Below are 26467 nucleotides of genomic sequence, written 5' to 3'. Positions count from 1 at the left end.
TTACAGTGTTGTTCTTGGGAGACTTTTCTTCTTTTGGCCCTTACCTCAGCCAGTCAGGTGTCTGAGCTGCAAGCCCTTATGTGTCTTAGCTGCAAGTTGTTCCTTCATTTTTTTTTTTCTTAAGGACAAGGTGCTTCTTTGTACTAATTCTTCTTTTATGTCCAAGGTGGTTAAAGAGTTCTCTAAATCAGTCTATTCATTTGTCCAAAGAAGGTTCTTCACATGTTGGATTTGCATGGATCACTCTGATATTATTTGGATAAAACTAAAACCATGTGTAAATCTGAGCAGCTTTTTGTTTCATTTCATTTTAGGTCTTTAGGTTTGGCTGTTTCCAAGCAAACCGTTTCTTGTTGGAAATCTAAAACCAATTCCTTTTGTTATTCCTTTCATGGAAAAAGCCTGGCTTCTTCTGTTGTTTTTTCAAAGGTTTGGATACAAATTCTATTCTTGAGGCAGCTACTTGAACTTATGTGCCTACTTTTACAAGCAGCTAGAGATGGTTTTGCCAGGCCTGTCCTTCATGGTTTTCTTGATGGCTCTGATGGCCCTTCCTTCTCCCAACATTTTTCTTGTACTCTCCCTGTTATAAAGAATACTGCAACAGTGATATGGAAGAACATAGTACAGTTGTGCAAAATCTTACTATAGCAGTAGATGTTCTTCCTTTCACTATTGCAGTATTCACTCCCTCCCTCCTCCTCCTGTTCTTTTTTTCCTTCTGGATGTACTTTTTACCTGTTTGTATCCTTAGACTGTCATTCTTACTGGGGCTTTTCACTTCTGAGGATGGTACATCTGCACATCACCTTTATGCCCTATGCTGTGCACAGGGCGCATGCGTGTGAAGTACGGCATAATTATCACAACCTAAAGGCTTTCTTATACTGACTGGATTTCGGGCTACCCTTGGCAGGGGATCCTGTTGTAAAGAATACTGCAGCAGTGAAATGGACATCTAGTGTTATGGTAAGATTTTACATAATTGTACTTTTTATTTTATTTATTCAGACATTTGTTAATTAGGTAGGTGGGCTGGTCTGAAAACTTTGTTCAGCCACCGCTTGGGTGGAAGATGACACATTATACAAAGTATGAAGAAACAGAGTCTGATAGTACATCTTCAGAATACAAAACAGATGCAGAAGATTTATAGTTATTTACAAAGGACAGAGTTGAAAATGTATGCATTATGTTAAAACACAGAGCAGAAATAGTATTAAATATTCACAATTTGTTGACAAGGATAAAAAGAAAATAAGCAGTATGCCAGTGCTAGGGAACTGTGTGCAGAAGTGAATGAGCTTTATATAATAATGTATTCTTCATATTCAGAAAAATATATTCATGTATATTTACCGAGTGCTAGTGGATAATGTCACATTCAGTATTACTGTTATTACGTACCAACAACAAAATGAAGATTATTGTATTGCCAAATATAATTAACTTGTGCCTTTAAAGCAACAACAGTCACAGTTTTTGACAGGCTGGGGCTAGTAAGCTGGCTTTGAAAAGCAAGTGTGGCTACTTTGATTATTTAATGTGGGTGGGAGCACATTCCAGTTTTAGGATCATAGGAGGTTACTAGGCTACTCGCTTTGAGGCCGTTACAAGCCTAGCCAAGAGTTTATTCCCCAAAAAAAAAATTCAGTCAGCACCCTGTCGCCCCTGTAAAAGACATCACTGCCAAGTCTCAAACCCAGGACCCTGTGCACGAGAGTCAGAGCAACGCACCACTATGCCAAATCAGCTTAGAAGAGATTTTTTCCTCAACAGTCGTAAGATGAGTACAGTATTTAGAAAAGAAAGAAACACCACAGGGGTAATGTACCTCGAAGCAAAAACTCTGTAAAATCAAACTGAAGGATGCAGGTACTCCATGACAATCTAAGCAAACCACTGAAAATAATTTGAAATATATTACTTTTATTCCACAAAGTAAGCGCTTTCGCATCTCCAAGGACTCTTCTTCAGACTTATAAAACAGTTACAAAACACTCTAATATTCATTTAAATATAGCTACACTTCTACTCAAAGCCAATAAAATGTTTCATAGAAATCACATGATATAGCTTCTTAGTGAAGGCACTTAAAAGCAATCTCCTTAAACTGACAGCATGCAAATATAGAAAAAGTTCCTTATGCTTGTGTGTGTGTGTGTGTGTGTGTATATATATATATATATATATATATATATATATATATATAATCACTAAAAATACATATTCTAAACATATTAAGAGAAAAAAATCTATTAATAATCTTATATACATTTAACTTTCAAATAAATTACACCTACATGTCATGAATTATAAAATAACTCCATAGACTATATGGACACATATATATAAAAAAGCATACACTAAAAGCACTTTGTGTACTAAGACAAATACAATTCCTAAATATCATTCAAAGAATAAAAAGAATAATAATATGGGCGTCACAGTGGTGCAGTGGTTAACACTGTCACCTCACAGCAAGAGGTTCTCCGGTTCGATTCTCGGCTGGGGTGCCTTCTGTGTGGAGTTTGCATGTTCTCCCTGTGTTCGCGTGGGTTTCCTCTGGGTACTCCGGTTTCCTCCCATATTCCAAAGACATGCATCTGGAGCAATTCTCCCCGGGCCTCCGCTGAAAACAGACTCTGTGGAACCTAGTCGGACTTTCCCGGTCAACAAAATGATAAAAAAAAAAAAAAATTGTTTTACAACTAATAGTAACTTTTTTATACGCACATTAGGTATGAGTTTAGTCACTATGCTGACTGTAGGTCTAGGAATGTGGTTTATTTAGCTATGCGTCAAAAATGCAGCAGTTTCTATGTAGGAAAGACAAACAGGACACTCAGAGAAAGGATAAGGGAACATGTTTATGCTGTCAGCAGAGAAAATGACGGTAATGCTATAGCTAAACGTTTTACAGAATGATACGACACAGACCTTCAAGTTTTTAGTGCAGTGGTGCAGCGGTTAATGCTGTCGCCTCACAGCAAGAGGTTCTCTGGTTCGATTCTCGGCTGGGGTGCCTTCTGTGTGGAGTTTGCATGTTCTCCCTGCTTATGGGTTTCCTCCGGTACTGTTTCCTCCCACATTCTAAAGACATGCTTCTGGAGCATTTCTCCCCGGGCCTCTGCTGAAAACAGGATCTGTGGAACCTAGTCGGACTTTCCCGGTCAACAAATGTTAAATAAATAAATAAATAAATAAATATGCTACAGAGAGGTTAAGCAACATTGGTAACTATACAGAGAAAGAGGAAGAGAAGTGGATAGTTAGGTTGCAAGCAGATAGGGGACATGGCTCGAATGATAGTTTCGTTGAAACCATCTTTGCTTGACCGAGCCTTAAAACATTAAGCCCCAGTGGTACCACTATTAATATGATTATTAATATTCTTTTATATATATATATATTTAAAGTAATATGTATATTATTATTCTTTTTATTCTTTGAATGATATTTAGGAATTGTATTTGTCTTAGTAACACAAAGTGCTTTTAGTGTATGCTTTTTTATATATATGTGTTCATATAGTCTATGGAGTTATTTTATAATTTATGACATGTAGGTGTAATTTAATTGACAGTTAAATGTATATAAGATTATTAATATATTTTTTTCTCTTAATAGGTTTAGAATATGTATTTTTAGTGATTTTATATATATATATATATATATATATATATATATATATATATATATACATATATACATATATATATATATATATATATATATATATATATATATATATATATATATATGGTTCCCATTCAGAAGCCTGAAACATCATAAGCCTGAAAATCAAAATCCTGAAACCAAAAGCCTGAAAATTCAGAATCCTGAAAGCCCAAAATCCTGAAAGACCAAAATCCTGAAAGACCAAAATCCTGAAACTCAAAATCCTGAAACTCAAAATCCTGAAAACACAAAATAGACATACTGATGTCATTGTGGCTTTGCTATTGTTAGCCCTGTGGTGTTAGGTCATGCGTTGGGGTCAGGTAAGTGTGCGGTTGGTTTTATTTTAGGGTTAGGGGCGGTTTAAGTGAGTTAGGGTTAGGGCGCAGGTTAGGCATGTATGCAATAGTGACAAATATTGGGGTTAGGGGCGGTTTACGTGAGTTAGGGTTAGGGCGCGGGTCAGGTGAATGTGCGATAGTGACGGACCTTAGGGTTAGGGTTAGGGTCAGGGTCAGGGTCAGTTGGTAGATATTAGTGTCTTTATAGTGACATATTAGCATTATTTGTGTTTTCAGGATTTTGAGTTTCAGGATTTTGGGCTTTCAGGATTTTGAGTTTTCAGGATTCTGAATTTTCAGGCTTTTGGTTTCAGGATTTTGATTTTCAGGCTTATGATGTTTCAGGCTTCTGAATGGGAACCATATATATATATATATATATATATATATATATATATATATACACACACACACACACACACACACACACACACACACACACACACACACACACACACACACACACATGCATAAGGAACTTTTTCTATATTTGCATGCTGTCAGTTTAAGGAAACTGCTTTTAAGTGCCTTCACTAAGAAGCTATATCATGTGATTTCTATGAAACATTTTATTGGCTTTGAGTAGAAGTGTAGCTATATTTAAATGAATATTTGAGTGTTTTGTAACTGTTTTATAAGTCTGAAGAAGCGTCCTTGGAGATGCGAAAGTGTTTACTTTGTGGAATAAAAGGAGTATATTTCAAATTATTTTCAGTGGTTTCCTTCGATTGTCGTGGAGTACCTGCATCCTTGAGTACAGTATTTGTTAGACATGTTAGGGACAAGGTACTTCTGCTGATGCTAAGCCTATTTGCCAGGAGTGGACAGTAGTTTAGGTGCGGAAATCTAAAAATAAGATATAAAAGTAACTGTGTGACCTGCCAGTTACTAGTAGCCATCTTGCTTTTTTAAGAAGGGGCTGTGATACTCCTGGTTATTTGAAATAAATGTAAATACTTATTAAAGTGTTATGCATTGTGCATGTGCGTGTGTGTCTAATACAGGGAAATAGAGAAAATACAAGGCTTCTTAAAAAGTAATTCGGAAATTTTTTATGGAGTGTTAAGAGTTGTGGGTGGACAGATTTGTTCTTTATCAATTGTGTTATAGTGTAGTGTAACATTAAGGCACAGAGGTACACTTTTATACTGTGTAACAAACATAGTTTATTATCAAATTATGGAAAATACATTACTTTGTGCAATAAGCACCAGTGACAACTAGCCTACTGGACTGTTAAATATACAAACACTTAAATATTTTCGTAAATAAAGCCACACAAGTCTGTATGAACGATTAATAAAAATTGTAGATCACAATCAAAATAGCTAGACTTCCCCAGAACCCAGCTTTCCTTGCTGGTTTTCATGCTTTGGAATACAGTCCAACCATGGTAGCCATCAATGAGGTTCCCTAATGTTTGCTATAACAGATGTAATCTTAATGTGTCATTTTGTTTACACAGAAGAACATCCTTTATGATTCAGTGGTATCTTCCTTGCATCCTCCTTTGGGTAGGCTCTCCTACTGGCATGAGTGGTTGAAGTTTCCTGTAAGCCTTGCAAGTATATAGTTGTGTATCAGTTGCTAGCAGTGGGAATGCCACAGCCTCATTGCTGTTATTGATTTCTTGAATGGTACTCACTAGCTACTAAGGTATAAACTGTCATGTATGTGTTGGGGGATGAGTATGCTTATGCCATTCCTGCATGATGTCATAGTCTGCTCAATCATGTGAGCAAGTCCGTAACTGGTAGTAAGAACTTCCTGATTAAATTAAAAATGATACTGTTTACTTATTGGTACAGAGGTTGAACCCAACCATAGTGCCTATTAAGGAAGATCTTTTGCAGATCAACTACAATGTATAGGCTTTATTAAGAGGCACTTCCACTTTAGTAGGTGCTATCCCCCTGTTCCTTGGCTTCTATGAATGGGTGTCACAGGTATTACTGTATGACCCCAGATCCATAAAGTCAACTGATTTACTGGGCCCCACAGGAGAACAACAGCTTCTGGGTACAGGATTGTCTTTTTTGATGTAACACTGTTTTCCATGTCTAGCACACATCATTGCTGTTACTCCACAGCTAAATTTCATTTGTTGGCTATGTCTGTCTCACATTGGCTGACAAAAGTTCTTTTTGCATGGAGTTCTTTGTTTTCGTAATCACAGCAAACAAAAAAATCCAACTACCCATATAACCTCAGTTTTATGACTGAGAGACTTTCACTTTTTCTTTTGATCCTGCTTTCCATGCAACTCTGGTTTGTTTCATGGGGATACTCGTTTTGTACTGGCCATTACATTAACATGAAGAATCTGGAAGTCCAGTCTACATGTACGTAATATATTAGGTGTTTCTTAGAGTGAACAATTGCTTTTTATTGTAGAAATATTTCATTCATTAGTCAGCAGTATTTGGAAAAAGAAAAAGCCTTTTTATTTCTTTATTTTTGCATTCCAAAGGGAAGCTAGTACCCTAGCAGTCACTGTACAGATGGTTAGTTGACTGCATATTTTTTTCCTTCAGTGGGCCCACCAGTCATTTTATAATACAGTGAAGAAGCATTGTGATGTCAGTGGTAGTTTCCTGTATCTCTATGGCCTGGTATTATTCATATATTTTGGAGCTACATGCCTTGTGCACTTTTTCTAAACTTTATTTGAATTGCCAATTTGGAATCAGAGCCTTTTGTGGCAGAGCTGTCCTGCAGAACATTCTTTGTTGAGCATTTTCTGATTTTTTGCTTGTTATTTTTTGGGTCCGGGATTATGTTGTAAACTGCTTAGAAATTTCTATTTTGGCTGAATCTGTTACAGAAGTGTTGTCAGATAAGATACTACTAACCTGCAATCACTCATCGTACTTTGTAGAGCTTGGAAAGGGGCTTCTGAAGATGGGTTCTTTGTTTGCTGCCCCTTTGCCCCTGTAAGCACAGCTGTTTATTTTGGACTTTACATATGGAGTTAGAAATTGAAGTAGTTTAGGAAGTCTATGTCAGTTATTTGTATTGAGCTTTCATATGTAAGCCACGGCTCCTGGAAATATAGATGCAGTTGCAGAATGTCAGATGGATAACCCTTTTAGCTGTCCCTGTTTTCAGAAGTCCTTCTAGAATATTGCTAGATTTGGTGAGCATTCTAACATCAGCACGGTTTTGGATTCCTCAGCAACGTGAAGTATCTGAAGTAGTGGCTCTAGGGGGCAGTGATCTCTGTCATGGCCTGCAATATGAAAAATGTGGTTAAATTCAGGTAGGTGTTTTAAAAGCTGTTTTTTTTTGCATATGACTATATAGTAACTGCTGCAATGGTCTGGTATCCCAGCCAGAATGAGTTCTATGCCTTACACGATTGCCTGCTGACTAGGCTTCAGCTCCTCCCTGACATTGAATAAAAGTGGATACTGGGAAGTAAATGTGTATGTGTGTGTGTATATGTCTAGCAATATATATATATATATATATATATATATATATATATATATATATATATATATATATATATATATATATATATATATATCATACTGAAGCTGTAATACCAAATAAAAAAATATTGAAATATCAAAATGTTGAAATCCCTATAAGTGTAACATGAAACAAAGGAGAGGGGAGAGCAAGTCCTCTGTTCTGTAAACATTTATACTGCTGTAGGTATTTCAGTTTCAACTTGCCCCTCTGCAGGAAGCATGATGTTGTTTTGAGTTACACTTACAAGGGATTTGAACATTTTCACCTTTTAACATTTTGATATGTCAGCATTTCTTTATTCAGTGTTATGGTTTCAGTATAGTTTCAGACACTCCTTATATATTCTGTAGTCCTAATTAAGCATCCTAATATTAGATTGTGTATGCTTTCCCATTTCCTTATGGGTAAGTAATTTTATTTAGTCAGAGGAGGAGTTTTTTTTTTTTTTTCCATTAAACTGGTTGCATTTGTAAGTAATGCTCCTAGCAAAGGTCATGCAGTTCTGAACAGCACATTAGCATATGTTATCTGTAGGTAATGGACATGAACAGGAAAGATTATTTCCAAAATATGAATATTTATAAAATGCTTCTCAGTGCTGATGCATGTTTTGTAGTAGTATAACCTGAGTTGTGTTTATATTTTGTAGTATGAGTGTGTGTGGACATTGATGCCTACATTGTAAAGACAGTGAAAAGCCCCCATAAAAACTTGCCATTATTTTGTATCTTAATACAGTTAGCTGTCACCTTGTTGTTTTGATCTAACAAACTGGATTTGATTGCTATGCTTTTAAAATGAAATCTTAAATGCCTTCTTCGTTTTTTACATTCTTGTCGCATGCAACTTCTGTAAACTCTTCCAATCATTTTTCACTCTTGGGAAATGACCTTTCAGCTCCAAGATCTTTTGTCATCCTTCTGAACTAACCAATCAGTCAGAGCTACATTGCAAGACAGTCTTAACAATCACTGCCTAAGAAAGCAGCTATTGTTTAAAGTGTGCGATTTAACAGTTTACTGAAGTAAATAACCGCTCTAAAAGTTAATTGTCATTTGTCAGCAGAGTGAACCGCCTCAGAGAGTTCGATCTTCAACTGTTACTTGTGGTGAACAACCAGTGGTAATGTTCTTTATAAAATATTATTCACCTTGGGTTTTGGGATGCATGCATAGAACAATCTGGCATTTTTGTGACATGAGTTAGTTTTTTTGATTATGTGTACATAGTGTAAGTGTAAAATGCTGCACTAATGCAAGCCTTGAGAGAAAATTGTATATTTTACATTTATAGAAGTATGAAATACAGATATGTGACTTTTTTGTGTATTAGACATTGCTTTCCCTTTTTGTTAACTAGCAGCTTCCTCATAAATAGTAAAATAAATTTTAACACTTTTGTTTCTCTTTAACTCTTAAAAACATCAGCCTAGCTAGAGATATCTAATTAGTCTGCATGGCTAAAAAAATGTAATACATTTATGTTGTACAGTCTTGCATATTACTTACCATAAGATTGTAGAGCATAACACAGTAAAGACTGTAGAACAGGAATGGAAAATGGGATGATCTGTTTCTAGACGTGTTCCTTTTTCAATCTAGATTGGTACCGTCTTTACTGAGACAAGGTAACACCCTGTTATTAAGAGACGAGTAGATTGTCAGAAGTCCTTTGGGCCTATTTCTGGGTCTCCACTCTGGTTTGGCAGATGGCTCTGTTTGTCTCCCCTCATATAGTTGATCGCCTTCCAGTGAGGATTGAGAGAGTCCCCTTATGCCTTTCTGTGCCTTATTTTTGTGCCCTTTATTACTGTGTATCTCTGTGCAGAACTTTGATCACGTTAAACTTGTCATAGAATATGGCTGAGTTGGTGCATAAGAGCACTTTTTGTGCCAGTGCATTTTTTTTTACATCTCCACCTCATCTTTAATTACTGCCTGCTTTTGATTAGTGTTCTTGATAAATTAATCCAACCTTTCTTCTAGGCATCCATAGACACCAGGAAGGGAGTGATTGAGAGTTCAGGAAGACACAGCTCATTTAACAGTGACCAATGTTTTGGATATGGTGCTAACCCCCCTCCACTCGGTGTCCTTGTACTTGTGCCTCTGAAATGGGATATGCTACAGCTGTGTAGTGATGTATACATTCATTTTTTGGCATTCCAACAGTGGTCTGCAGTGCATGCTATACTTGGCAGAGGAGAGCAAACGCCCAGCCTTAACTTTACCTCTTGTATTGATGTGCAGACTCCTCTGGTTGACAGTATTACAGTGGGCCAGGCTGAGTGACCTTCACTGGCCATTGATACATGTCTTCCCTGGTTGGCTCTTCCAGAACTGTGGTCACTGGTTGATCCTAGATTGTCTGGGTAACAACCCAGGTTTTAACCCTGTCTCCTATGGAGCTGGCTAGTGGTACCTGTTTTGATACTACACTGTGGCAGCTTTGTTCAGCCTTTGTTATATGAATCCATTGCTCTCTCACTGGCCCAGCATAAAATGCAGGGCACATTTCTTCCAGTATATGTTTTTATGAATGTTGTTGACCTCAGGTGCCTCCAGATGCAGACTAGGAAGCATTGTGTTTGTAATATTTTCCCTTTCTCCCATCAACTTCTCCATCTAGGCTGCAGTGCATAAGTAGATCCCCACACTTTTCTGACACTCCTTAGAATGCAAGAGTTGACCATTGGTCACATCATTCCACCACTCCATGCTGGACAACTAGTTCCAGCACTAATAATGATACCCAGGCCACAGGTGCGTAGTGAGAAGTACAACTGCTAATCCATCAGTGGTGGTACACATTTTATGTGCCATTCTCTGAGCGAGCCCTTCCTACCACAGTTTTCACTCAAACTGAAGACTGCAGTTTTGTAGTCTTGTTAACTCTGCAAGTACCCTAAAAGCTCATCATCATCTTACATTTGGCCAAAGATATCATACCAGAATTTGCAGAGAGGAATTTGTTTTTTCCCCTCCCCCAAGAATCAGTCTGGTGTTGGGCTGTTCCATGAACTGGAGAATTTATTGGTTGAAGATCCATATCTTAAGGGATCCTTGTGAGCACCTTGAGTCACTGTTCCCTGGCATGTACATCAATGTCATCATCCTTGGGATAATGTTCTAGCTTTGTTTCAGAGAAAGCCTTTCCCGAGTTGAGCCTTTTCTCTTCCTGGAGAAATTGCTGTTTCCTACAGAGGTGGCATTTGGGAAAATAGTAAATATGTCTTTGTGGATTGTGGGGAAGGCTCTTTTACACATTCTCCATGTTCCTCCTAATCTCTGTCATTGTGGGCAAGATTTCAAGCTGAAAGGCAAACGTTTATTCTCCTTCCCTAGTAGTAATCCAAAAGAACAGAGCCCCAGGTCAGTTTTTATCTAGTCCTCTCTAGAAATATCTTCATGTCTGAGCACATGGATCTGCAACTGTGGTAAAAATGAGTGCATCCACCTAGAAGTGTGGCTACTACAGTAGCTCTTTTTCTGACAGATAAGAGCTTGAACATCGTAGAGGCTTCGAAGATATTGTCTCTAATTTGGTAGAATGGTACTCGTCAAACCCCAGTGAAGTGATGAAACCATATCTTAAGGGTGTTTTTCGTCTTTAGCCTCCAGTAAAGAATCTTTCTCTTTGGGACCTGAACTTCCTAACTGACATGCTGTCACATTTAGGCTAACTGGCTTGAACTATGTGAAGTTTATGTCCTAGAAGATGCTGTTTCAGGTGGATTTAACTTCATATGAGAGAGTGTTCGGGCTTCAGGCTATTTTGTATAATGAGCTTTACCTCACCTTCCATACTTAATGTATTTTTGCTAGACACATCTTTTTCTCATGAAGGTAGATTCTCCTGTCACTGGTCAAGCAATCTTTTCATCTAATTTTCTTTTTGGGTAATACCAGTAGGGGGGTGCATGTCATGATTGCCATGGAAATACACAATCTCTTACAATGCTTCGTTTATGGAAAGAAAATACACAGGTTGCTGGAGCTGTTAGTTTTTAGTTATGGTAGCGATGGTGTTGCAGATATCAAATCGACCCCAGAAGGAGCACATCTGTTCATTACAATAATAGAGACTGTAGGGTATTGGACAGATTTGAGAAATGGACATATGCTTCAGTGTCTTTTGCACCGAGCACTGAACTACTTAGCTGATATGACCCATTTTCAGAAGGACTTGACAAAATCCCTCTCTGATAACCTACCTGTGAACATCTAGACGTCTGTGGAGTTCCAGCTGTTTACCCTCCAGTAAATGACTTGTATATTCATGCAGCTGATGATACAGCAAGGGTGTCAGGCACTGGCATTGCTATTCATCAGCATGCCTGGATGCAGCTATGCAACTTTACAGAAGGCTTCAAGACATCCTTTATCAATATCCCCTTTGATGGTTCAACCTTGTTCAGACCAAAAGTGAAAGGGACACGTTTCAGGAGCGAACAGGAAGGCAAGACGCTGTCTGCATTTAACTACACTTTTCCACCCCACAGAGGACCTTATGCCTTAACCAGATTGGGGGGGGGGCTATTGTTTGAAAATCTCAGTGTTTTGGTCAGGACTTTTCTGCAGACAGTCCCCCTGGGATAGAGAGAGGAATAGCATTAATGGATGTTGCCCCAGAGGCAGAGGGGGACCACAAAATCAGGGGGTTGCGATCCTTTCATGCAGAAACCCCACTAGTGCTCCTGATCTGTTGCCTGACTGCTGAGCTATGGATTCAGTCGGTGGGTGCTTATCCCTGCACCCTCAAGCTTGGTAGCCCTTCAGTCAAGATTCCTAGGTGTAGAGTATAATCACCAGAGGCTATGTTATTCCCTTTGTTTCTCCTCATTAGAGAAAAAATGAAATTCCCAAAATACCATTCAGTCAGATGGAATTTGCAGCAGCAGAAGTAAGAAAGCTGCTAGAAAAGAGAGTCATCCAGCATGTCCCTCATGACTAATTAGAATCCAAAGTCTATTAAAGGTTCTTTGTATTTCTGAAGAAAACAGGAGACCTAAGACCCATCCTGGGCCTAAGCCACCACCCAATCAGTTTTTGAAAGAGACCAGGTTCCAGAAGGTCACGGTTCAGTCCATTCTACTTCTGAGAAAGGTTAACTGGATGTGCTCCACAGATCTCCAGCACTTGTACTATTGTATCAGGATAGCAAAGCAGTCCAGGGGATTTTTCCATTTCTGGCTAGGAGGCAATCATTTTCAATTCAGAGCACTGCCCTTTAGCTTCACCACCACCCCCAACTTGTTCACTAAATGCATGGCAGTGGTAGCAGTTTATCTTAGGCTGCAGGGAGTATAAGTGTTCCCATGTTTGGACATTTGGCTCATTACCACATCAACCTTGGGATCTACTGGTTCTAGGACAGGGACGTCTTACTATTACTTGCTCTATGGTCGGGAATTGAAATCAACTTTGCCAACAGTCAGCTAACACAAAAGCAGGAGGTAGAGATTATCAGATGCCACCAAAACACAAGTTCTGAAATAAGCAAACTTCTGCAATCCAGAATATTGTCTCGGTATCAAGTAACTTCAGAGGTCCTTCACTACTCTTGTCCTCCAGCAAGACTTGTTCTTCGGCTTTTGGGCTTGATGGCTGTTTGATCGCACTAGTTCCTCAGGCAAAGTACTACATGAGAACACACAAACAGCAAAATACAAATCAAAAAACACAAAATTACACCAGCACCTTTTCTTCTTTATTCAGCAACAGTGATTTGGCACCTCGGCAATTCGACTTCAAGGATCACAGTATAACAGTTTCAGCTGACTTATATACTATGCAAATAGCCACTTAACAGGATCCAATAATTCAGTTGGATTAATTTAAATGACAATTAGTTTATACAACCAAAATTTGTGTTTTATGCAATTAATTAAATATCTCAAAATTATATAAATATACAAATACTATTATAAACATATAAGTATACAAACATCAATACAGATTATCCGTATATAATTCATATTTGCATAAATACATATGAATATAAATGCTTAACCATCAAGTGCCCTACTTATTTAAAGCCTTCAGATCCCTACTTCTTGATTTAAACCATGGGGCCTTAAGGTATGAAATTTAAATATCATTCTAGTTTCCAACTCCAATAATTTGCTAATATAATCACCCCCTCTAGGTAAAAAGGGTTTTGCAAGTACACAAAAAGTTAAACCACCATCTAAACCCCCATGCATTTCATGAAAATGGTTGGCTATAGGACTTAATTCATTATGATTTCTTGTATCACTGAGATGTTCAAGAATCCGAATTCTAACCATACGTTTAGTTTGTCCTATATACCACCTTGTATCAGAGCACACGCATCCCAAAATGTACACCACCCCTGTTGATCTGCAGCTGAAGCAATATCTAGAATTAAATAACTTCCCATTAATTAGAGATCCAGACATATTCTTTACTCTGTTACATATACTGCAGTGACCATAAGGGAAGGTACCCAAAGGTAAATTAATGTTAGGTCCCACAACAAAGTTATAATTCAGTAATTCCTTCAAGTTTTTTCTTTACTAAAAGAAAATGTGACATGTCTGGGGAACAAATGACCTATATTTTTATCCTCGGAAATAATGTGCCAAAATCTTCTCACAGTATTTACTAACACATCAGAAAAAGGAGAACATTTTGTAACATAACAAAACTTTCTATTCACATCCATGCCAGAGGGACTCTTCTCCCCAAAACCATTATTACAATTCCTAGCTGGCATTATTTGCGATTTTCGCATAACACCCCCAAGCACTGCATGCTTACATCTCAATAATCTTTCCTCATCATAACCCCTGTCTTTTAATCTCCTCTCTACATTATCCAATTCCAGCAATTTCTGATTTTTATCATTAGTGTGATCAAAAATTCCTTTAAATTCACCATAGGGTAAATAGAGAGTTCAATAAGTGCTCTGGGTGCATGCTAGTTGCATGTGAAAACATATTAACTGAGGTTTGCTTCCTGTATGGTCTAAAGCCTGTAGCCTCACCATCCCCATATAATGTCACATCTAGAAAGTTAATGGCTTGCCTATTTAATTCATAAGAGAAAGCCAAACCATGTTCATTGCAATTTAGGGCCTCAAAGAAATCAACAAATTCACAACTATCACCCCTACAAACAAATATAAGGTCATCAGTAAATCGCTTATAAAGCAAAACCTTATCCTTATAAAAGGTAGTGGATTATATACATTTCTTCTCAAAAAAGCCCATATGTATTATAGCATGTGAGGGCACATAAGAGGCTCCCATTGCTGTGCCCTTCAACTGCAAAAAAAAAACTCGTTCTCAAAGGAAAAATGGTTATGGGTGAAACTAAATTCCAATAAACTGATCAAAAAAGCTGTTCTAGGACCACAATCTAACATATCCATGATGGCCTCCAAACCCATCTCAGTTTTATGTTGGTATGTAATGATTTGGCATCAACAGTAACCCAATAATAGTCACCTTGCCATTTAATCTTGGCTAACTCATTCAGTAAATCTTGTGTATTTGAAATATGTGCAGGAATCTTACATAAATACTGTTTCAAGTGGAAATCTAGAAAACTACCAACATTACTTAAATAGGAACCCAGCCCTGAAATAATAGGGCTTCCAGGAGGCTTGCTTAAAATTTTATGTACCTTGGGCAAAGCTTATATAATAGGGGTTACCAGTTTCTTAACATATAACTTGTTAACATCCTTTTGGTCAAGAAAACCCAGACGCTCTCCCCTTTCTAATAATGCCAACAGTTCTTCATTATAACTTGTTACAGGGTTCCTAGATAAACACTTATATTCATCTTCACAACTCAGTATGTCGGTTATCATTTCAAAATACATTTGTTTATCCAAAATGACCCAGTGTCCACCTTTATCTGCACATTTAAATATAAACTCCATTTTTAACGGTTTTAAAATTTTAGAGCTAGCCGCGCATTCTTAGTTAGATTATATAACTTATTCTGCTTCAAAAGCTTACTAAAAGCAATAGAGATTTCCTTATACACAATTTTCTGAAATAATACAATGGCAGGTACATTTATCATAGGTACAAATTTGTTATTTACTGACAAGTTAGGTAACTGTAATTTGCCATACCCTGTAGTATAGCAAAGACGTTCACTGTCAACATCATTTTCATTTTCCAACAGTTCAGAATGAATCATAATCATAAATGGAAACATTCATTAATTCATCTTCAAATATATTTACATTTTCCAATTCATCATTATTCTCTAAACTGTTTTGTAAATTGTTTTCCAAATAAACACACAATAACAGCTTCCTACAAAATGCTTTTAGCTCAAAATGCAGGTCAACAAAAGAGAGTATAAATATAGGCACAAATTTACTGCCTTTAAACAACACAGCCTTCATATCATTTGAAAGGCTAAGTTTAGACAAATTAAGAAAATACATTGCTTGTACATTGTATACGCAGTTATTAACAAAATGTCCATTACTTAAAGCGATTTCTTCCCTTCCTTCTTCCTCTCCCATGATTGTTTGGTTAGACTGAAAGGAGCGATTGTTAACAGTTACTGTCTGGTTGGTATCCTCAGCTTCAGAAGCCGAAGAAACAGCAAAAGAAACAGTTTTAGAGCCATCTTGCTCTGCAGAGGACGCCGACACACTCCAGCACTTCTGGCTGTTATTTCTAAACTTTGACCTAGTCTGTGATGACTCACGCTGCCAGGAAAACAGCACACTCATAGTCTCTCATATTGCGTAAGAGCTTATTTCTCTTTGCTGAATAATTTCAGCTTCCAATTTTGAGACTTTTTCACATATAGAGGACATCTGCACCCTATAACAGGACTCCTCCACCACCTCGTCCTGTAAGTGCAAGATTTCCACTTTTAATGTCTCGTGTGCCCTCATATTCCGCTTAATTAATATATGGAGCCAATTTAAAGTACAATGTAAGGAAGCCTGTTTCCACTCCTCAAACAGGTCATTTTCCTCTTCCGAAAAGTTGGTAGCAGGCAAACGATCAGTGCGTAACCCTCTAGGGGTTAAATTCAGGCTCACATATTTTTCAAGGAGACGAGTGTCCAAAAATAAAGCTACCTCTTTAGCCATTAGCCTTTCCAGTTGCACAAATCGCCCCTCAGGATCTTGGCTGCTGTTGATGTTCCATGGATCCATCTGTGCAAATTTCCTTTCATCCATCCAGACAGACAACATGGTAGTATGGTGGTATATCACTTCCTGTCTCTTTCTAATCACAGTGCTCATCCTGGGGAGTCACTGAAGCCAACCTTGCTGCTATCATTTTGCTTCATATCTAAGCAATAAGTGCAGTAGTTAATTTGCCCTTATCTCTTCTCAGGGTCAGACACTGAGGGACGCTGTAGTCCACATTTGGCACCCAAACCTCCTTTATGGTTTTGCCCACTTGCCTGTCATAGCAGTTTCTTCAGAAAGTCAGAAGATACAAGGCCAATGTTATCCTCATTGCTCCCTTTTGCACCAGCAGGTTTGGTTCCCCATTCTCTGTCCTAATGCATCCTCTTTGGATGTTGAACCCTCATCCAAATCTTCTGTATCACCTGTCTAGTCAGTCTCACTGACACCTGAAAATGCTGAAACTGACCGCATAGTTTCTCCAGTTTTAATGTTGGCAGGGATGCCAGGCTGTCTGCCCAATTGTGCAAATGTTATCCTCCTCATAAAAAAAAAATACAAGAAAAGGTTATGTTAGCAAATTGAAACAGTTTACTATATGGGCTTGCACCAGGGGTTAGACTCTGTCTCAGCTCCTCTTCCATCAATTTTAAGTGTTTTGGCAGAATTGCTACAAAAACAAACAAGTTTGTCAACTATTAAAGTACAGTTGGCAACCATTTCCAATGTCCATGTGGGACAGATTCAGACCTATTGCTTCTGTAAGTATTATCAAAGCTTTTTTGAAAGGAACCTTCCTTTTAAGGCCTTCAATCATCTTTGCAAAAAACTCCCTTCAAACCTGCTTCTACTTTAGATCTATTTTTTGGAAATCTCTCTTTTTGGTGGCTATCTATCCAAATTGCAACCACCCCTTAGACAGAGTATCTTTGAGAACAAATCCCCACTTCCTTCCAAAGGTGGCCTCTGAAGCAAACCATAATCAAGCTGTCAGTCTTTAGGTGTTTTTCCTAAAATTCTCAAATAAAGGAGAATATAATTTACATATTCCAGACGTTCATTGCCAATTCAGGTTTTATTTGCTTAGGACAAAGAGGTCAGAAAGTCTGATCAACTTTTCATTGCCCTTTCTAAAGCTAAGTTGGGTCAATAAGTCCCTAAAGTAACTCTGTCCTAGTGGCTTTCCAACTGTATTGCCTTCATTTATGAAAAAATGTGATTGGCTTTACATGGCAAACCAAAGGCTTATTCTGCTAGAATGGTTGCTAATTCCACTGCTTTATGGGTAGGATTCCCATTGATGAGATTTGTGTGACCACTGCTTGGTTTACTCTTCATCACTACAAATTGGATGTATAATCCAGATCCCTTACATCTTTTGGCTCCAAAATTCTCAGCACTGTCCTTCCATGTAACCAACCAGGTTTTGGGTATCTTAGGAATCTGCCCCACTGGTTGAATTGGATGAAAAAAACATCAGATATGAAAGCTACGTACTTACTGTAATTTTAGATCTATGTTTTAGTTAATCCAGATAAACATCCCTCCCTCTGTCCTCCATCCTAAATTGCCTTTATTTGAGTCCTGGCCAGACGGTTGGACGTGACCAGAGGCCTTATCTCTTGGGCAGCTTTTCTTATTTTCTTTACTTATGTCCTATTTGTCAAAATAGGTCGGTCAGCTAATGGTTTCCCAGTACAGATTTCTAACTATAAGCAGGCAAACCTGATCTGAGGTAATCTGAGGACCAGTGGGAATTATGGGTAGGGGAAGGAGTCAGCGCCCTGGGTCCAAGCTCTTGAAAAAGTACCTAGGTCAGATGTGATAACCTGCTGGTTGAACCAAATGAAACAAGACAACACGGATCTAGCGTTATGGTAAGTACATAACTTTCGTATCCCCACCCCACCTCTAAATCCAGATAAATGGTATTGAGTAACATAAAATGTACAGGTACAAGATTAACTTTAGGTGAAGTTCTTATTGAGAAGTGCATACTTTTAATTTTCTGGGTGTTCAGGCTTGAGTGTTTCTTGACTTCCAGCAAGGTTTGGTAGCAGTCAAAACTGCCATTTGAAATTGGGGTCTTTCTGTCTGCAGGAAAGGCTCCCTTATCTCCTGTACCAAAGCTCCTGTGTCTGTGGCTACCTTGAGCCAGATAGTGATGTTCAGAAGCAAAAACACTTCCATGTTTATAACAAAATTAAAAGATTTGTATTTGGGACACCAATGAAAGTATCACTGCAGGTAGTCATTCAGCTAGTCTGGATTTCATTTCAGAACAGGCTAAATTTGCCTGTTAGCTGCGGCTGGTCTACTGAAAACTGAATCCCCTTAACTTTCAGAAATGCACTCCATACAAACGTACTGTTTGTGGATAGTTGCAGAGTCTGAAAATCCTTTCTGGATTATGAATGCATTGTGCCTTAAATATGTCCGCATGATTACTTCATAGTGAACATTGTAAGTAGTTGCATTTGCATCTGTTCTGTATTTGCTGTGCTAATGCTTTTTAGGATGTAATGATTTATATTGATTATGCAGATGTTCTTCGTGTTTCACTGTTGCAGTCATCACATTTGGGTTATCTGCCTGCAGGTAGCCCTCAGCTGGCCTGAACAGCCTTTGGATTTCTGTGTCGGATGCTGTCGCTTCTTCCATAACATCAGGTTGTCAGGGGTATAAAACATGCAGACGCCATTACATCAGTCTTTCTTGTCATGCAGTGCCTGAAGCAGAAGCAGTTTGCAAGTGCTGGTCGGCCGTCTCCTGAAAATTTTGTTTTCGAGTTTCAGACCCGAAGTCTTCAAAAAAGATAAGCACCCCGTCGGGGATCCTTTTTTCTTGCTCTAACCAATGTCAGAAAGAATTAACAATTGTCTTGCCTGTGGAAAGCAAATACCTCATAGAGATTTTCATTCTTACTGCGTCACCTGTTTAGGCCCAGGCCACAATGTCCCTCGCTGTCGGTTTTGTGCCTTGTTCAATGCCCAAACTATTCGTAGTTGGGCTATTTTTATAGCCAAATACTTTCGTTCTCAATCTCCATACTCAAAAATGGCTTCATTAAGCCACCTGACTACCGATCTTCTGAAAAACGTAAGGATAAAGACAGAGACAGACCGCATAGGTCCAAAACTGCTGACGACGCTTCTGTTAAGCTAGTCGCCAGTCCGCCGGTACTCAGTGAGAAGTTTTTGCAACCCCTGATACTCACTACTACAGATTCGCAGGCCTCTACTGAGACCCATTCGGAGTTTGGTATGCCACAAGATGCTTCTTCGACTATGGAAGCTGCGGATGTCTCTACCTTGGATGGGTCTGGAGCCGCTGTGCAGGCACCGGCTTCTGAGGGTGTATTCATGCTTACAGACTTTCATATTAAACCGACGGCATCGTTTCCAACTAGAAGTACCGAATTCCTCAGGCTTAAAACTCACACTATGCCTATAAAACTGATGAACAAACTGCAGACTCAGGCCCATATGCCTCAAAAACAAATCCTTAGAATGGCTGAAGACCTTATTACCTTAATTAGGGGAAGCCAGCCTTCCCCCTCTAAGAGACTTAAAACCGATTTTCTTTCTGATTCTTTTGATCAGGAATCTGATATCTCTGCTCCTTCTGATTACCAGGATTTGCCCTTATATACTTATGAGGATTCTGATGCAGAGGATTCCATTCCCTCTGCTTCCCCTCCAGAAGATTTTTCTTTTCGTGAAACCTTGCATACCCTTAGGGAGCATTTCTGCTGGGAAATCCAGGACTATTCTGAGTCCAAAAAGAGACTTGGGGAATTCTTACTCCTGCCGCAACACAGGCCTCTAGCTATCCCTCCTGTTCTGGCTGTTGTAGATGTTTTCTTGGAATCTAGCTTTACCCCAGACACTTTACCTCCAGCACCCAGAAAACCTGACAGGTACTACAGAGTACCTGACTCTCACAAGTTCCTCTTCAAGTATCCTACTGCGGATCCAGAGACCATTTCCCAATGACCAAAAGGCATTAAGGCTACTGCTGCCAAAAATCCTACCCTTTCTGATAGAGATTCTAGAGCCTTAGACAGATGGGGTAAGAAGATATACACTTCTGCTACTTTGGCCATTAGGGCTTTAAATTGCCAGTTTTATATGTTAAAGTATCAGCAACAGATTATGGGACTACTTAAACAGAAAATTATGTTGATTCCTGACTGTGCTGAGCACAAAGACTTGCAAGATTTAATGCATTCTGCAGAACAAGTTGGTAAACATACTTTGCAATGTGGTTTTGATGCTTTAGAAGCATCTTGCAGGGCTCCTGTCACTGGATCTGTACTTAGAAGGCATGCTTGGCTTAAGGAACAAAACTTGCCAGATCATGTTAAAGCTAAATTACTGGATGCACCCTTAAACCAAGACCGCCTTTTTGGCAACAAAGCAGAAGTCGTCCTCAAAAGGATGGAGGAAAAAGCTAAATCTATGCAAACTGTTAAAGATTTCCTACAAGTACAGCCTCCCAGATTCAGTAGACATTGGCCTTCAAAGAACTGGCCCTTTCCAGACCCTTTCAGGCCTTCTCAGTCCACACTTAGGAACAGCAAACCACCAAGACTTCAGTCTGAGGCTATGCACAGCTCTAATAAGTGGGGAGCTCCCACTTCCAAAGCAGGGAGTAGTAAGCCCCCCCTATGGAAAAATGGCACAATGACTTAACCTTAACCCTTCAAAGCCCTGCTCAACTACTTGCTCACTTAGGAGGAAAGTATGCCCTGCATGCAAAAAACTGGGAACTCAGACAAGTGGGTTTTGAACATAGTTTCCCGAGGATAGAGATTACACTTCCACACGCTACCAACCCCAAATAGATGGCCAGACCTCCCCCCAAATCATTGGGTGGAGGCCCAGCAACAGATTCTCTCTCTTCTCAGTATCAGGGCTATTCAACCTGTCCCAGCAGAACAAAGGGGACAAGGTTTTTATTCAAGACTTTTTGTAGTAACCAGAAAAGAAAACTCCTGGCATCCTATCCTGGACCCCTCTGTTTTCAACACCTTTCTGGTGGTTCCAAAATTCAAAATGCTAACTCTTCAACAGCTTCTTCCTGTGCTAGCCAAGGTTGGCCTGGCTGGCAACCCTAGACTTAAAGGAAGCTTACCTGCACATCCCAATAAGAGAATCCTGCAGACAATACCTACATTTCAGGGCAGGCTCCATGCACTTTCAGTTCTCTGCACTTCCCTTTGGCTTATCTACTGCGCCCAGGGTGTTCACAAAGTGTCTAGCTCCAGCCATTGCATTTTGCAGGCAGAGAAATATTCAAATTTACCCATACTTGGACGATTGTCTGATTCAGGCAGAAAGGCAGGACTTGCTATTACAACACCTGGCATTTGTAAATAAACTTCTAACCTCACTGGGGTACACCATCAGTTAAAAGAAATCTCACCTAGCACCCTGTCAACATATTGTATTCCTGAGAGCAAGCTTGAACACAACTTCCCAGATGGCATTCCTCACTCTGGAGAAACAAGTTTATTTGACAACCTACTTCAAACTATTGGCCACAAAAACCCAGCTTTCTGCAAGGAAAATACTGTAAGCTCTGGGGTTCATGGCCTGTTGCATTCTACTAATTCCATATGCAAGACTGCATATGAGGAAACTCCAATGGTATCTAAAAAGTCTATGGTGTCAACATTCTCAGGACCTGGAAACAATGATTCCTGTCATTCCTTGTCTAAGGACAGAGTTCCCTTGGTGGGCAGAGGCCTGCTACCACAACAAGGGACTCCCTTTCACTCTAACCCCTGCCACTCAAACCCTAACGACAGACGCATCAGACTATGCATGGGGGGCTCACATGGCAGGGCAGTGCATTCAGGGCAAATGGAACCCGAGACAGATGCACCTGCATATCAATCAAAAAGAAATGTTAGCTGTAGAGAATGCTCTGACAGCCTTCAAAAACCTTATTCTTCCAGGACAACTATTGGTAAAGACAGACAACACCACAGTTATGTAGTACATAAACAAGCGGGGGGGAAACCCACTCCTACCCTCTCTGCAGACTAGCCATGGCTCTGTAGAACACAGCCTTGAGCTACCAAGTACACCTACAAGCTCAGTTCCTGCCAGGTAAACTAAATTCACTGGCTGACGACTTAAGCAGAAATCTCATGGACCCACACGAATGGAAACTAGAACCCAAAATATTCAACCTCTTGAGGAACAAATGGGGGACTCCAGAGGTAGACCTGTTTGCCTCCCCTCAGAACTACCAGTTGAACAAATTGTGCACCAGAACTCCCCACAGTCAAGCTTGGGAAGTGGATGCCATTTCCTTTACCTGGGAAAGCCTCTCGGTTTATGCCTTTCCCCCTCTGCCTCTCCTCTCGTGGGTTCTACTAAAGGTCAAACAGGAAAAGCCAAGGACAATACTGATTGCACCAGACTGGCTGCACCAGCACTGGTACCCCCTCTTGGGCAGTATGACACTGCTACAACCATGGCACCTGCCTCAGACCCCTTCCCTGCTGTCCCAGCAGGAGGGCCAGTTTTTGCACCCTCAGCTTCAAACCCTGAACCTTGCATCCTGGCTAATTCCATGAGCTCTCCTCTAGCATCCCTCAGTAAGCAGGTGCTGGATGTCATTTTGGAGGCAAGGAGGCCTAGTACCAGAAATTCCAATGCTGAAAAGTGGAAAAGATACTGCCCTTGGAGCCAGGCTCAGGGGATGGGCAGAACGGTGCCCAGCTTACCTCATATTCTAGAGTACTTAACAGAAGTGCTCCACAAGGGCCTATACTTCTCGTCAATTAAGATTCATGCCTCTGCCATTTCAGCATGTTATAATACTGAGCCACCCCTCTTTTCTCACCCCTTGCTAAAACAATTCCTTAGAGGGGCCAAAAATTTAAGACCCCCCCCCCCAGGAGAGCTCCCACTCCAGCCCGGGACCTTAACTTTGTATTGGAAAAGCTCACCCCCCCCCCCCTTGAGCCAGCTGCAACAGCAGAGTTGAAATTCCTTTCTTGGAAAACAGCCTTACTTCTAGCCATTATTTCAGCAAGAAGAGTGTCTGAATTACAGGCCCTCATGGCAGTGGAACCCTTCATTGTCTTACATGCGGACAAGGTTTCCCTCAGGACTAATCCTTCCTTTATGCCCAAAGTGGTGTCTAGTGTGGCCCTAAACCAGTCCATTCATTTGCCTACTTTTTTCCCTAATCCACAAAACAAAGGGGAATTTATACTGCACTCTCTGGACATGCACAGACAACTTAGATTCTATTTGGACAGGACTAAGCCTCTCAGAAAATCTGAGCAGCTGCTAGTTGGGTTTGCTGCAGGAGTAGAGGGGGAGGCCATTTCAAAGCAAACCATTTCCAAATGGATAGCCCATTGCATTCATTTCTGCCACAAGCACCATGGAAAACCTACCCCACAGGGGATAAGATCACATTCCACCAGGGCTACATCTACCTCTATGGCATTTCTCAGAGGAGTCCCTACCAGGGACATCCTGGAAGCTGCTACCTGGAGCTCTGTACATACCTTCACCAAGCATTACCACCTGCCTATCTTTTCTAAATCCAGAACTGGATTTGCCACAGCAGTCTTGCAGGGCTTAATAGCTGGCCCTAATGCTCTTTAACTACCTCCTCCCTTCCTTAGCTTTGGGAATTGACCCAAATGTGATGACTGCAACAGTGAAACACGAAGAACATAGTACAGTTATGTATACTTACCATAAATGTAGATGTTCGAGTGTATTCACTGTTGTAGTCCTGGTTATCCTCCCTCTAGCCCTCTGACTTCTCTTGGCTCTACCTTTCCTTCTTGTTTGGTATATATTTTTTCATGTGTATTTGCTTTTTGATGGGGGTGTACCATACCATATAACTGCTTCCTATTGTGGGGGCACCTGACATCTGGGGCAAGAAAAACTGATGTAATGGTGTCGGCTGCATGTTTTATACCCCTGACGTCATCGAAGAAGCGACAGCATCCGACGCAGAAATCCGAAGACTGTTCAGGCCAGCTGAGGGCTACCTGCAGGCAGATAACCCAAATGTGATGACTGCAACAGCGAATACACTCAAGCATCTACATTTATGGTAAGTGTACACAACTGTACTTTACTGTATTCCTTGGGGAACCCATAAAGTGGTGTGTGACACAGTGGGACTGCCACGTTAATAAATTTAAAATAAAATAAATAACAAAGCTGTCAGTCACAATATCTTGCCTTAATGTCCATTTTTCTCAGCTCTCAGGATAGTGTTTCAGGCACTGTTTAGGATTCTTCCCACCTGTTTTCATTGACTAAAGTAGATGCACTTCAAGTAGGTGCAACATATTTGCTAGTACTTACTGTATCACATAATCTTCAGGAAAGCCCTCTGCATTTAGGGTGGCGTTGGCTTCCTCTGTTCTTCATTGCCTTACACACACTAGCTACTTTATCATGGCAGCTGAACCTCTTTTAAGAGAATTTCAAGTGTATTAGTCCATAGGTTTCAGCTAGTGTGTGTTATTCCAGGTACAATCCACTGTTTGACTAGTTCTTAAGGATTAGAGATTGTGGATATGTGCATATCCATCCATTAGCCTGGGTACACGGATAGTGGACATAGGCTTGAGTGCACCAGTTCAAGATTCTAAGAGCCATTACACAGGGCATAAGAAAGATAAAGGCCACATGCACAGAGGCATATGGGAATTGGTGGGAGGAGAGTGAAAAAAGGACAGGTAGGGATAGATAAAGAAATGCATAAATCATGATGTGATGTTGTCAATCTCGTCCTTATTCTCACAGCTGGGGGTCAAATTTGATCCCTCGGATCCATCTCGGCCTGTTTGCTAGCTGGAGGATTTTAACCATGCTCATGGGCTAGTACCCTTCCCATGATGCAGTTCGATAATACCTCAGATTTCGTTTGCCGCACTGCATGGAGGACGTTGATCAGCTTTGGGCTAAGTGAGTTTATCTTTTTACATTTTAAAACTAAAAATTTTCCTTGCTAATCACTCTTTTTTTTTTACTACCAAGCGTATATTTTATTTTAGTCGATGTCCTTCGTGTTTCACTGTTGCAGTCATCACACTTGAGTTATCTGCGTGCAGGTAGCCCTCATTCGGTCCACAATACCAGAGACTTAGTATTTCTGTTTTGGATGCTGTCGCTCCAAGACTGACGTCAGGTTGTTGTGGGTATAAAAACAGGCTGCTGACGCCATTACATCAGTCTTTCTTGCCGAGGAGCCCAAAGCAGAAGCAGTTTGCAAGTGCTGGTCGGCCGCTACTTGAATTTCGTTTATGAATTTAATAATCCAGAAGTCTTCTAAAGCTAAGTACCCCATTGGGGATCCTTTTTTTCTTGCTCTAACCGATGTCAGAAAAAGTTAAGAATTGTCTTGCCTGTGGAAAGCAAATACCTCACAGAGATTTTCATTCTTACTGCGTCACCTGTTTAGGCCCAAACAACGATGCCGATTTTGTGCCTTATTTAACACCGGAACCATTCATCGTTGGGCTCTCTTTGTCGCTAAATTCTTTCGCTCTCGATATCTGTATTCTGAAATGGCTTCGGTAAGCCATCCGACTACCGATATTCCGAAAAAAACGTAAAGATAAAGACAGACCGCATAGGTCCAAAACTGCCGACGATGCTTCCGTTTAGGTAGTCACCAGTCCGCCAGTACTCAGGCGCTTTTGCAGCCCCTGATGCCCACTTCATTGGATTTGCAGGTCTCTACTGAGACCCATTCGGAGTCCGGCATGCCGCAAGACTCTTCTTTGACTATGGAACCTGTGGATGTCTCTACCTTGGATGGGTCCGGAGCCGCTGA

The 26467-nt window shown here is 40.0% G+C and overlaps 1 protein-coding gene across 6 annotated transcripts in view; it reads left to right on the top strand.

Annotated features, from left to right (window-relative positions):
- Positions 1-26467, top strand: part of NEDD4L (NEDD4 like E3 ubiquitin protein ligase) — a 3335946-nt gene that overhangs the window by 2611941 nt on the left and 697538 nt on the right. For 4 of the 6 annotated variants that reach the window (XM_044066167.1, XM_044066169.1, XM_044066163.1 and 1 more), the window contains one exon: positions 8562-8621. The exons of 1 other annotated variant lie outside the window; for it this stretch is intronic. In XM_044066167.1, the coding sequence (XP_043922102.1) occupies positions 8562-8621 (60 nt within the window). The remainder of the gene's footprint in view (positions 1-8561; positions 8622-26467) is intronic. One more of the 6 variants, XM_044066164.1, reaches the window with a different exon arrangement.

The sequence above is a fragment of the Protopterus annectens genome, chromosome 1.part0 (assembly GCF_019279795.1).
Source record: "Protopterus annectens isolate FY-2018-M chromosome 1.part0, PAN1.0, whole genome shotgun sequence".
In the NCBI taxonomy this organism is placed as follows: Eukaryota; Metazoa; Chordata; order Ceratodontiformes; family Protopteridae; genus Protopterus; species Protopterus annectens.
The sequence above is the reverse complement of the archived record's forward strand: the minus strand, read 5'-3'. Positions and strand labels throughout refer to the sequence as shown.